Source organism: Canis lupus, chromosome 1 (genome assembly GCF_003254725.2).
Source record: "Canis lupus dingo isolate Sandy chromosome 1, ASM325472v2, whole genome shotgun sequence".
Classification (NCBI taxonomy): domain Eukaryota; kingdom Metazoa; phylum Chordata; class Mammalia; order Carnivora; family Canidae; genus Canis; species Canis lupus.
Window position 1 is genome coordinate 88,562,728 of NC_064243.1, and position 13,122 is coordinate 88,575,849.

A 13,122-nucleotide genomic window follows, 5' to 3' on the forward strand; every position below is an offset into this window, starting at 1 on the left:
TGTGTCTCTCATAAATAAATAAATAAAATCTAAAAAAAAAAATTAAAAAAAAATGAAAAAACTCCCATTTCCTTTATAAAATGTAGGTGCTTGTGAAAGTGTTTACGCAGGGAAGCAGAATAGTCAAGGCTGAACAGGGACCCATGCCTACTCTCTCTGTGTCTGGTGGATTCTTTCTTTCTTTTTTATTCGGAGATCATTTTTAATCATCCCAAACTCAAACGGTGGACAAGTTGGTATCCCTTATTGCCCAGCCTGTCAGAGACAGTGTTTTAATGACAGATCTAGTCACCAAGAACAGAGTTGCTTTAAAAATACACATGCAAGGAGCACCTGGGTGGCTCAGTGGTTGAGCATCTGTCTTCGGCTCAGGTCATGATCCTAGGGTCCTAGAATCAAATCCTGCACTGGGCTCCCTGCAGGGAGCCTGCTTCTCCCTCTGCCTATGTCTCTGCCTCTCTGATAATAAATAAATCTTAAAAAAATACACTTGCAAATCCCCAGTGATAGAACACTGTGGACATAATAGTTGTGGATGAGTCCTGTCCTTCAACTTCTGTAGCTCGGCTCAAACTAATTTTTTTTTTAACCTAGGGAGGTATTTGATTTTTAAATTTTTATGAAGATCTAATTAACATATAACATCATATTAATTCTAGGTGTCCAACATGACAATTTCAAACACATACCGATTGTGAGATGATCATCACAGTTCAGGGAACATCCATCACCACATAGTTACAATGTTTTTTTTCTTGCAATGAGAATTTTTAGCAACTACTCTCTTAGCAACTTTCAAATATACAGTAGACTGCTGTTAACTAGGGATGCCTGGGTGGCTCAGCAGTTAAGCATCTGCCTTTGGCTCAGGGTGTGATCCTGGAGTCCTGGGATGGAGTCTCACAATTGGCTCCTCGCAGGGATCCTGCTTCTCCTTCTGCCTGTGTCTGTCTTTCTCTGGGTCTCTCATGAATAAATAAATAAAATCTTAAAAAAAAAAAGACTGCTGTTAAAGTCACCATGCTGGACTGTGGATTTCTTTAATCATTCCCCTAAACGAAACTAAGACAGATGATAATAAATACAATATAACTTCAAGGCACTTCTAGTATTCCTTTACAGGCTCAAAATTATGTATTTTTAGGAAGTGTATGAATGGAAAACAGTCTTAATGGGCACTATGGCATGAGTATGAGGTTTTGGATTTGGGGTTTGAAGAGGTGTAGATGGAGGGGTGGAACGCGGCATAGAGGGAAAGGGTAAGGACAGAAGGGCTGGACTCTGGACCAGGAGACTGGACACACTTTAAAATGTGTGAGAGGGTGCAGTTCTGCCTTCGATTCAGGTCAAAATAAAGAATTGCCATGATGAACAACAGATGGTAATCATATAAAAACATAAGTCACAAAAGTGCTCTACATGCAAAAATTAGAAAGGCTTCAATGTAATATGACAGCTGGCCAGTGATCTTTAATATACTTGATCCCACCTTCTAATTAAATACAAAGGAAAATATTGAAATGTTATAATACTGAAAAGTGCATCTGAAAAATAACCTCCCATCAGAGTCTAATAAATTGCTAGTCAACATAAGGCAGATGGAGCTAAATTAGAAAGGCTCATGCAGACTCTAGTCTTGACTTCATAAACCAGAGGCTACCTGAGTGATACTATACAGAGATACATGATCTGTCCAGGGACTTGGGCCAGACTGAGGAGCTGACCCCCAATCTTTTAGGAATAGCTCTTTGAAACAGAGAGCTGTTTCCTCAAGCTCCTATATCTTTCGTTTTTTTTGAAAAACAAAAAACAAAAATACCTAGCATGGTAGACAGAACTCTAGGATGATCCCCAGTGACCTGCACACTTGATCATCTCCCTTTGAGTGTGGGTGGAGCCAGTGAATATGACAGGACTTCTGTGATTACTGTATCTTACACGGCAAAAGAAATTTTGCAGATGTAATTAATATTACTAGTTAGTTAACTGTGAGTTGGTCAAAGAGAATACAAGGGGAGCGGCTGGCCTAGTCAACTGAGGCTTTGAAATCTGTGTCTGAAGGTCAGAGATCTGAAGTGGGAGAAAGACTGACTGGTAAGAAAGTCTTTTTTTTTTTTTTTCTGGTAAGAAAGTCTTGAAGATGCAGCAGGCTGCCTGGTAAGGAATGTGGATGGTCTCAGGGGGCTGGACGTAGTGCGCAGCTATCAGACAGGAAGGTATGGGCCCTCCACCCTACAACTACAAGGAAGTGAGTTCTGCAACCACGTGATGACCTTGGAGGAGGCTTCTTCTCCAGCACCTTCAGATGAGAATGCAGCCCAGCTGACACCTCGACCCCAGTTTCTGAGACCTGATGAGCCATGCCCAGAGAACTCAGGTGAGCCTTGCCAGATTTCTGACTTACACACGGTGGACTACTAAATGGAAGTTCTACTAAGCTTCTGACATTCTGGTAATTTGTTACAGGACAACAGAAAATGGATACAATCCAGAGACATGGATGATGACACAGAAGAGAGGATTAAAAACTAGAGGGGAATTAAGGGAATTTGGTGATGATGTGGTGCCTATGTAAAGGGAAGCCCCCAAGTACAGAGCATTCTAAGAAGGCTGAACCTTGTAGCAAACTTTGTACATATAGAGAGCTGTCCAGATAAACTCATTTTATAATAGTATGTTAACATTTTCAAAGAATATGCTCAGTAGGTTTTTCTTTGATCTTCAGATGCTTTTCTGGGTGAAGTACCTTTAAAAATGAAGCAATGGGTGGAATAAGTCATCTGTGAAAAAAAGTACAATATGTGCCCTACTTCCCATGTCTGCAGACTTTCTGGAAGTTATGTAGTGTTTATATTAATACCCTTTCCCTCCCCACAGATGAATGACTGGACTTGCTGCTTTAACTCCAGAAGTTATATGGTGCATATGACCTGTAAGTTTAACTAATACTGTTTAACAATCAGTTAATCCTATTTCCCAGACTACAGACACCTTGCAGTTTTATAGGTGCTCTGAGAAGACCAGGCAGTATGGTAGGGGAGATGCTGGTACAAGGGCAGCTTAGGGCAAGGGGCAGAAACGGCAGCCATCAGCCCCGAGAAAGGAGCAAGTCATTAACTCCTTTGTCAGAATCACTGAATCTGGGTCTTAGCTGGTTTCTTGGAAGATGAGAAAGAAACTAACCCAACGTGGTACACGTGGATAAGCTCTGCAGAAGGGAACACGAAGAACACCTGACTATAATGACTCTGGGGGAAAGGAAAGCTCCAGAAGAAATCTAATCTAATCAAAGTAGAAGAAATTTTCAGGAAATGTTGGGATTCCCAAAAGAATATACTGATTAAAAAAAAAAAAAAGTCTAAAATGTCACTTCCTCTCCTAGGATTAGAAGAGGAAAAAAATAAAAACCCTCATGACCAACTCGACAGACAAGGAAAAGTATGTGATAAAATTCAACACTCATTCTTGATAAAAAAAACTTTTAGCAAACCAGAAATAAAAAGGAACTTCCTTGACCTGATTACAGTGATCAAATACAGTAAACTTCTTTCTCAACAGTGAAACACGAGAGGCATTCCCTTTAAAATCAGGACACGGCAAGATTGCCTGCAATCACCACTTCCATTCATCATTGTTCTAGGAGTCCTAGCTGGCAGGTAAGGAAGAAAGGAAAAAGAAGAGAGGTCTACACAGTAGCAAGAAACAGCCAGAAAACCCAGACCTTAAAAAGACACTATTTGAAGGATGCCTGGGTGGCTCAGCGGTTGAGCGTCTGCCTTTGGCTCAGGTCGTGATCCTGGGGTCTTGGGATCGAGTCCCATATCGGGCACCCAGCGGGGGGTCTGCTTCTCCCTCTGCCTGTGTCTCTGCCTCTCTTTCTCTGTGTCTCTCATGAATAAATAAATAAAATCTTTTAAAAAACCCACTATTGAAAGGATAGAAAATACATGTCTGTGTCTCTCTATCCATTTGAGAACAAATCTAACAAAAGGGAGATGTATATGACAAGCAAAAGGAAAATTATAAAACTTTTATTAAATTCATTAAAGACCTAAATAGATGGATAATTCATTATTACATTGTGTATATATGTGTATATACATATATATACAATGCATATGTGCATTTAAAACATATACACACACACTGTACACATACCAAGAACAAAGTCTATAGTAAAAATACAAAAACGTGCAGATTTGTTACCTCCTGATAGTGGGGTTAGGGTTCTTTATTTCTAAATATCTTAGTACATCTTCCAGCTTTTTTTTTTATTATCAGCCACATATATTATTTATGCATTTAAAAATTTGTACTATGTCATACTGTAAATATCCCTTTGAAGTTAATAGATTTTATTTCTTTTTTATTTTTAAAAGATTTTATTTATTTATTCATGAGAGACATTGAGAGAGAGTCAGAGATATAGGCAGAGAGAGAAGCAGGCTCCTCACAGGGAGCCTGATGTGGAGCTCGATCCCAGCACCCTGGAATCATGCCCTGAGCCAAAGGCAGGTACTCAATCACTGAGCCACCCAGGTGCCCCTCTTTTATCTTTTTTTAAAGTCAGTTCTGTGCCCAAAGTGGGGCTTGAACTCACGACTCTGAGAGCAAGAGCAGCACGCTGTACTGACTGACCAGCCAGGTGCCCCCGTATACCTTGTTTCTTAGAGCAGGTGTGTTCTAATTGTTCTACTCTGAGTCTATATCACCTATAGAAGCAAAATCAGAAGGACTTTTTCTTCTTTTCTCTTTTTAAAAAAGTTACATGTTTTTACCTTCTTCGTCAAGGCTGCTGAAACTCTGCCCCTCAGTCAGCAAGTCACGCTTCTCATCCTTCCATTCCTGGCTAATTGAAGACACGATCTCTTGAGAGGTTGCCTTCAGGGCAGCGATGGAGTTGCAACGCTTTTTAGAAGGTGAGGCCTTCAAGGCTAGACAGGAAGGAAAAAGGAGAGACAAAGACACTTACTGTTAAACCACATTAATTTTTTTTATTCAATTAAGACTTCTTCTTATTAACATAGTTGTCATTATTTGAGCAGAAAGCAAGGCACTTTGTTTTATATATGTGAGGAAAGGGAGACAAAACTGTTTTGGCAATTTTAGTCGTCCACAATGACTTTGACTTCAATGAGAAGATCCTAGAATGTGCGTGAACTGGAATACGCATCCAGAGTTTGAAGTCAAGTCTCACCCACCCGAGGTGAAATTTAAACGTTCTATTGCTGAAGGACACTTTTTTGGCCGCCAAGCAATGTTTTTCTAGGGCTGGGAGGAGGTTGGGTGGGTTGGTAAATGCAGATGGTAAAGCAAGGAGAATTCTCATGACCCTGGTTTTATTAACTTGGGGACTGGGAATTTCTAAACATGCCAATGTTTAATCTGAATCTTATACTCATGAAGCCCAATTTAGCCAAAGTCACTTCTGGTTGCTTTTTGCTTTTAAAGTGACTTTCCACTGAAATTTCCTGCCCTCTGGATCCTTTCTAGGTCACGGCTATGTCAGATGTATAATGTATCATTCAGGCCTGACCTTTGTCCCAACAGCATTCTACAACCTCGGCAGTGCGCTGGGGACCTGGACCATGGCAAATGGACCTCATCGTCAATCCTGCTTGCCAAAGGCTGTGCCTTTACCAATGATGCGTCTGTGGAAGGGGCTCTGGCAGCAGCCAGACTGTCCCTATTCCTATGCAGTCCCTGCTGCAATAATTCTTGGCTTAACACCGTCAGAGAATTTCCTTGGAGGGGAAGGAGTGAGGGAGTCGAGGCTTGTTTGTGCTCTCCCTGAACTTGTTTTTGGCAGTCTCTCTCTGCCTTTGAAGGTGTGCACACTGGGGCCACCTGAGCGCCGATGGACTAGAGTAATCGTGTCTGGCCTTGGGAAGCTCAGAGCTTAGATTGCCAAGCTCATCTGGGGCCTCCCAGATGAGCTCTTGCAAGAGCTCAATTGGACAAGGACTCTGGGACACACAAGCAGGGAAAGAAGAGTGGGCAATCTCTCCACTCAAAGAGAAGGGAAAGTGTATGTGTCCTGTGAGCAGTCTTACTACCATAGTAATATCATCATCATCATAACTAACATCTGGAGAGAGCTTTAGGTTTTGGAGGTCAACATTCAACCACCATGTGGCTATCTGGGGGACGTGGGCCACCCTTCTATAGGTCTAGAAACTGAGACTGGGAAAGTTTTGACTTGCTTGAGATCACAGAGCTAGAACTCATGAAACCCCAGCCATCCTTCTAGAGGATTCCACCTTCCTGGCTGATGCGAGGGGGAGAAGAGAGAAAATCAGAGCTGTTTTTTGACGGGAAAGCATTGTGAATGTTTAAAAATCTATCAAAATGGATTTTTTAAAAAAAGATTTTATTTATTTATTCATAGAGACACACAGAGAGAGAGGCAGAGACACAGACAGAGGGAGAAGCAGGCTCCATGCAGGCAGCTTGATGTGGGACTTGATCCTGGGTCTCCAGGATCACACCCCGGGCTGCAGGCGGTGCTAAACCACTGAGCCACCAGGACTGCCCCCAAAATGGATTTTAATGGAAAGTAAATGGACTAAATAAGTCATATTTTCCTTAACTCCTAATCCTATCAAAACAGTGGTGACACCTGCTTTCCAGGCTTCTGCTTCAACATTGTTTGCTTTTATCTTATTTTTATTTTTTTTTAAAGATTTCATTTATTCATGAGACAGAGAGAGGCAGAGACACAGGCAGAGGAAGAAGCAGGCTCCCTGCGGGGAGCCCGATGTGGGACTCGATCCCAGGGCCCCAGGATCACGCCCTGAGCCAAAGACAGACGCTCAACCATTGAGTCATCCAGGTGCCCCTCTATCTGCTTTTATAAACTCTCACCCTTTGTCTTCCAATATAATATTTTAAAACTTTTAAGTCAGAGGATTTCAAATATGGCTCGGGGACTACTAAAGGCCCCTGAGACCCTTTAGAAGGTCTACGATGTTAAAACTATTTTCAAGGGTGCCTGGCTGGATCCAACTGGTACAGCAAGTGAGGCTCTTGATCTTGGGGTTGTGAGTTCAAGCCCCATGTTGGGGATAGAGCTTACTTTAAAAAAACTGTAAAAAAACTATTTTCATAATATCAAGACATAATTTGCCTTTCTCACTCTTAAGAGTTTTTAGATGCCACATGTCCTCTTGCCATAGACTGAATTCAGGAGCAGATGTGAGAATCTAGATGTCTTCTATGAACCAGCGTTGGGGATTGGAAAAAATGTAAAACGATGCCACTTTCTCACTAAATTGTTTTATTTATTTATTTATTTATTTATTTATTTATTTATTTATTTATTTATTTATTTAATTTTTTTTTTTTACTAAATTGTTTTAGAAAAGTATTACTTGTCACAATTACTTTTTATGTGAATTTTTAACTTTTTGTTGAAAATGGCTTTTTTTAACATGCATATGTTTTTAAAGTTACTACTTTGTGAGAATTAATGAATATTTAACATTTTCCTCAGTGTTAAATTCTAATATGGGAAATATTGCTAGAGAAACAGCCCACATGCCTGCAAGCCTTTTGAGGTCCTCAACCATTATAAAGAGTTAAAGTGGCCGTGAGACCAAAAGTTTGGAGCACTATACAGATCTTCGGTCAATGCGGATTTTCTAAATTGAGAAACAGCTAGGATGAAAAGAATGTTGGCAGCGGCAGGGAAACGTGAACCAGGGGAAGATACTCCGAGAACTGGGTGTCCTTGTGGTTCACAGTAGAGGAAAGGCCAAGAGCTATTAAAAGAAATAGGTCTTTGTTTGCTATCCGCCTCACACAGGAGGAGGAGCAAGGAGGACCAAAATGGAACCCCTGCCAGGGCCACATGGTACCTCAATGGTGAATCTTCCTTAAAGGAATTATCTGACACTCACTCCTGGGATGAGGATTCAATTTTGCAAAAACTGAAGGCCACAGGGACTTCTCTTGATTGGATAACCTCAAAAAATGGTTTGGGTTGCTGGTCACTTTCTTTCATGCTGCAGACACTTCTGGATTTGTTTTTGACTAAACGGTGTCTGGCGATAAGGATCCTGTGTCCATTTTTAGCCCTACATTCTGCCATTTACCTGCCTCTGTATTTTACTGCTTTTTAGCACATCTAGCTGCTATTCCTAGAACCTACCATGTCTATTCCTACCCCTGGGCCTTTGCACATGTTATTTTTGTGACTTCAGATGTCCTTCTTGCTCCTCTTCCTAATGAATGCTAGCTTTTATTTTTAGGACTTACTTTATTCTCACTCTGAAGCTCTCTTGTGGAAGAATTGGTCTTATTTCTCTCTGTGTACTTACAGTAGTGTATATAAAAACTCTACTAACAGTTGCTTCATTAGATTATAAATCTGTTACATGTTCTCATCATTGACCCAAAAATTACTGAGGGAGGAACTAATTAATTATAAAAAATCTTCCTATATTATTCATGCTTAGTATAGTGTTAGGTACATTACAGGTGCTCAACTGTTGGTTGAATGAATGCATTATTTTCTGAAAATCTTACAGCAGTTGATTTTTACCACATGAATGTACTGTTCCTTTCAGGAAGCTAAGTTTCAGTGCTTTAGATACATTATCTGGGTAGAGATTTCAGTGAGGTTTCAACATTATGATGACTAATATTTCTAGAAAAAATTATACGATTTTGCAGACATTATTACATTGCCAGTATGACTCAATTCTGGGGTGGAATGTAAGGATTTAGTAAGACTTAAAAAGGTAATTTGAAAGAAGAAACTTGAAGACTTGGGACTGTTTTCTTGGGGGTAGAAGCAGGGAGGAAAAGTTTTTACCTACAAAGAAAGTACGCTTCTAAGCATTAAGAGCTTTAAAATAATCACAGTTGATAAAACATCTTAAAATTATATATTTTTTTCAGTTTTTAGAATAAAAAATTTATTATTGAAGTATAACTTACATACAATGTTACATTAGTTTCAGATGTATAATATATTAGACAATTCCATACATTACTCAGTGCTCACCACAGGAAGTGTAATCACCACCTGTCACTACATAATATTATTGACTATATTCCCTGTGCTGTACTTTTCATCTCTATGACTTACTTTATATCTTACAATTTGTACCTCTTAATCCCCATTATCTGTCTCGCTCATCCCCCCACCTATGTCCCCTCTGGCAAACAGCAGTTTGTTCTCTGAATTTTAGGGTCTGTTTGTTCATTTGTTTTGAGAACAAAACACTACATATAAAGTGAAATTATATGGTATTTATCTTATTTCACTTAGCATAATATCCTCTAGGTCCATTCATGTTATTGCAGATGGCAAGATTCCATCTTTTTTATAGCTGAATAATGTTCCACTGTATACAAACACCACATCTTTTTTTATGCATTCATCTATAGATGGACACTTGGCTGCTTGTATGTCTTGGCTATTGTAAACAATGCTCCAGTAAATAGAGGTGCAAGTATCTTTCTGAGTGAGTGTTTTCATTTTCTTTGGGTAAATACCCAGTAGTGGAACTACTGGATCATATGGTATTTCCATTTTCAATATTTTGAGGAACTGTTTTACACAGTGGCTGCACCAGTTTGGATTCCACCAACAATGCATGAGGGCTCCCTTTTCTCCACATCCTTGCCAACATTTGTTATTTTTTGTCTTTTTGATGCTAGCCATTCTGACTGGTATGAGGGGATATCTCACGACAGTTTGATTTGCATTTCCCTGATGATTAGTAATGCTGAGCATCTTTTCATATGTCTGCGGGCCATTTACATGCCTTCTTTGGAAAAATGTCCATTCAGGTCCTCTGCCCATTTTTTTTTCTCTGCCCATTTTTATTTATTTATTTATTTATTTTCTCTGCCCATTTTTAAATCAGATTTTCTTATGTGTGTATTGAGTTGTAGAAGTTCTTTATATTTTGGATATAACTCCTTATCAGATGTAAGCAGATCATTTGCAAGCATCTTCTTCCATTTAGTAAGTTTCCTTTGCTGTGTACAACCTTTTTATTTTGGTGTAGTTCCAGGAGTTTATTTTTGCTTTTGTTTCCCTTGCCTGAGGAGAAACATCCATAAATATTTTACCTAGGGTGATATCCAAGATAGTACTGCCTTTATTTTCTTCCAGGAGTTTTAGGAGTTCAGGTGTCACATTTGAGCTTTTAGTCCATTTTGAGTTTATTTTTGTGTATAGCGTAAGAAAGTGACCCAGCTTCCTTTGTGTATAGCTGTCCAGTTTTCCCAACACTACTTGTTGAATAGACCATCTTTCCCCCGTTGTATATTCTTGCCTTCTTTGTCATAGATTAATTGATCATACAAGTGTGGGCTTATTTCTGGTCTCAATCCTGTTCTATTGATCTATGTGTCTATTTTTGTGATGGTACTATCTTGTTTTGATTACTATAGCTTTGTAGTATATCTTGAAATATGGGATAGTGATATCTCTAGCTTTGTTCTTTTTCAAGAGTGTTTTTAGCTATTTGGGGTCTTTTGTGGTTTCATACAAATTTTAGGATTAGCTCTTTTAGTTCTGTGAAATTACTGTTGGTATAATGAGAGGGATGGCATTAAAGCTGTAGATTGTTTTGGGTAGAATGAACAATTTAACATCAGTTCTTGCAATCCATGAGCATGGAATATCTTACTATTTATTTGTGTCATCTTTAATTTCTTTCACTAATGTTTTATAGTTTTCAGAGTACAGGTACTTCACCTCCTAAGTTTATGTCTAGGCTATTTTATTATATTTGGGGTAAGTGTAATTGGCACTTGGTAATTGGTGATTTAAAATATTTTTAAATTTCTCTTTCTGCTACTTCGTTATTATTGTATAGAAATGCAGTGAATTTCTGTGTCTTAATTTTGTATCCTGTGACTTTAATGAATTCATCAATCAGTTCTAGGAGCTTTTTTGTGTAATCTTTGGGGTTTTCTACATATAATAGTATAATGTCATCTGCCAATAGTGAATGTCTGATGTCTTCCTTGCCAATTTGGAAGCCTTTAATTTCTTTTTCTTGTTTGACTGCTGTGGCTATGACTTCCAGCATGACACTGAATAAAAATGGTGAGAATGGACATCTTTGTCTTGTTCCTGATCTTAGAGGAAAAGCTCTCATTTTTCACCATTGAGTATAAGGTTAGCTGTGGGCTTTTAAAATATGACCTTTATTGTGTTGAGGTACGTCCCCTTTAACCCTACTTTGTGGGAAGTTTTTATTACGAATGAATGTTGTACTTTATCCAATGCTTTTTCTGCATGTATTGAGATGATCATATGAATTTTATCCTTTATCCATATATATGTATGAATAAATCTATGTCTATAAAAGATTTTATTTATTGAGTGTGTGTGTGTTTGAGCATGTGAATAGGGAGGAGCAGAAAGGGAGGGAAAGGAGAAGGAGAGAATCCCAAGCAGACTCTGTGCTGAGCATAGAGTTGAGCATGGAGTCTGCTATAGGACCAGATCTCATGATCCTGAGATCATGACCTGAGTTGAAGCCAAGAGTCAGATGCTCAACCAACTGAGGCACCTAGGTGTCTCCTAAATGGACCTTTAATATGATTTTTATTGTATATATTATTCCATTAAATTGTACCATAATATATTTAACCAGTATAATACAGGGTTGGACTTTTAGGCAGTTTCTAATTTTTTCCACCACAAAATAGGACTCTTATGATTATGGCCTCAAATACCCAATGGGATACTTAACTCTAATTACTAAGTCATCACAGATTTGGGGAGATAAGTAGTCCAAACCCTGCTAATAAATATCTTGCAAAGATACACACAATAAGATCAATGAGTAAGTGCTACAAGTTACAAAAATTCCTAAGAATCTTACCTTGAATTTTCTTGAAAACTCTGGAATTCATAAACTTTAGAAATCTGTCAGCATAAAAGCTTGGTCGATGAACTGAAACAGTGTCCTGAAAATACAAATCAAGTGTCACAGGTTTACCTTTCACTTCATTTCAAGCTAAAAGAAAGATCTACCCATTTGGTTCTCTGTTAGCCAATGTCCTTAACCAGAAGGCATGGATGTTGGCAGCCGGAAAAGAGCAACACCCTGTGACCTGTGGTGCCTGGGAATCAGGCTGGGGAAGCAGGCATAAGACAATATGAGCAAAGATCCTAGATATTCATGATAGAAGAGACTATGAAGAGTGGCACGGGACAGCTAACCATGCTTTTTATAAAGCATAACGGCTGATCCTCATTCCACTGGCTGCCATGTGGGGCTTTTAAATGCTTTTTACATACAGGCAACCAGTGTTTCTAGTGTCATCTAAAATGAAGGATAACGCTTTCAGTCGGGGACAAAAATTAGGGACATAAACAAGCAAAAGAACACTAACGTAAGAGTGAAAAAAGTGTGGTTTTGCCTCATAGTAATCAGGTGCACAGACATAGAAGATTCCTTGGGGACAAGGCTGACTGATGAGCTCCGTTATGCTGAATTCTCTACTAATTAGATAGAATTGAACTGAATTGAATTGTTAACTCAATTCTCTCGTGCTTGGCAGGAGTCTTCAGGACTGAAGGGGCATTTTATTACAAACCCAGGAAAGGAGATGGAGGAAGAAGCTAATTCTACATGTTTATTCAGTGATCACGTATTTATTGTTTAAGATAACATTTCTAGAAATAGTAAACGTTCCCTTTTGATGCTAAGATTGTGGACTTAAATAAAAAAAAGTTCTGAAATTTCACTTTTATTATTTTTTAAAAATTGTATTTATTTGACAGAGAAAGAGAGAAGGAGGGAGGGAGAGAACAAGAGTGAGCCTGAGCATAAGCTGGGGGAGCAGCAGGCAGAGGGAGAAGCAGGCGCCCCACTGAGCTGGATGTGGGACTCGATTCCAGGATCCTGGGATCACAACTTGAGCTGAAGGCAGACATTTAACTGACTGAGCCACCCAGAGGCCCTGAAAATTTAAGTTTAGATGGTATAAACCGCCTGCTCTGAGTTTGGAAGAAGCAGCCCACATTGGACCAAAGGTCTGGAGACCTGTTTCTGGTGTTAGTTCTAACTTTAATAAGCAGTGTGATCCAGGAAGAAGACAGTGTCATGGTGTCTCCATCTTTTTTTTTTTTTTTTTTCATCTGTGAAA

General features: G+C 39.1%; 1 protein-coding gene across 6 annotated transcripts in view; it reads right to left on the bottom strand.

Annotated features, from left to right (window-relative positions):
• Positions 1-13,122, bottom strand: part of PIP5K1B (phosphatidylinositol-4-phosphate 5-kinase type 1 beta) — a 300,641-nt gene that overhangs the window by 72,795 nt on the left and 214,724 nt on the right. For all 6 annotated transcript variants that reach the window (XM_025423372.3, XM_025423371.3, XM_025423373.3 and 3 more), the window contains 2 exons: positions 11,853-11,937; positions 4,779-4,934 (listed from right to left, as the gene is read on the bottom strand). In XM_025423372.3, the coding sequence (XP_025279157.1) occupies positions 4,779-4,934; positions 11,853-11,937 (241 nt within the window). The remainder of the gene's footprint in view (positions 1-4,778; positions 4,935-11,852; positions 11,938-13,122) is intronic.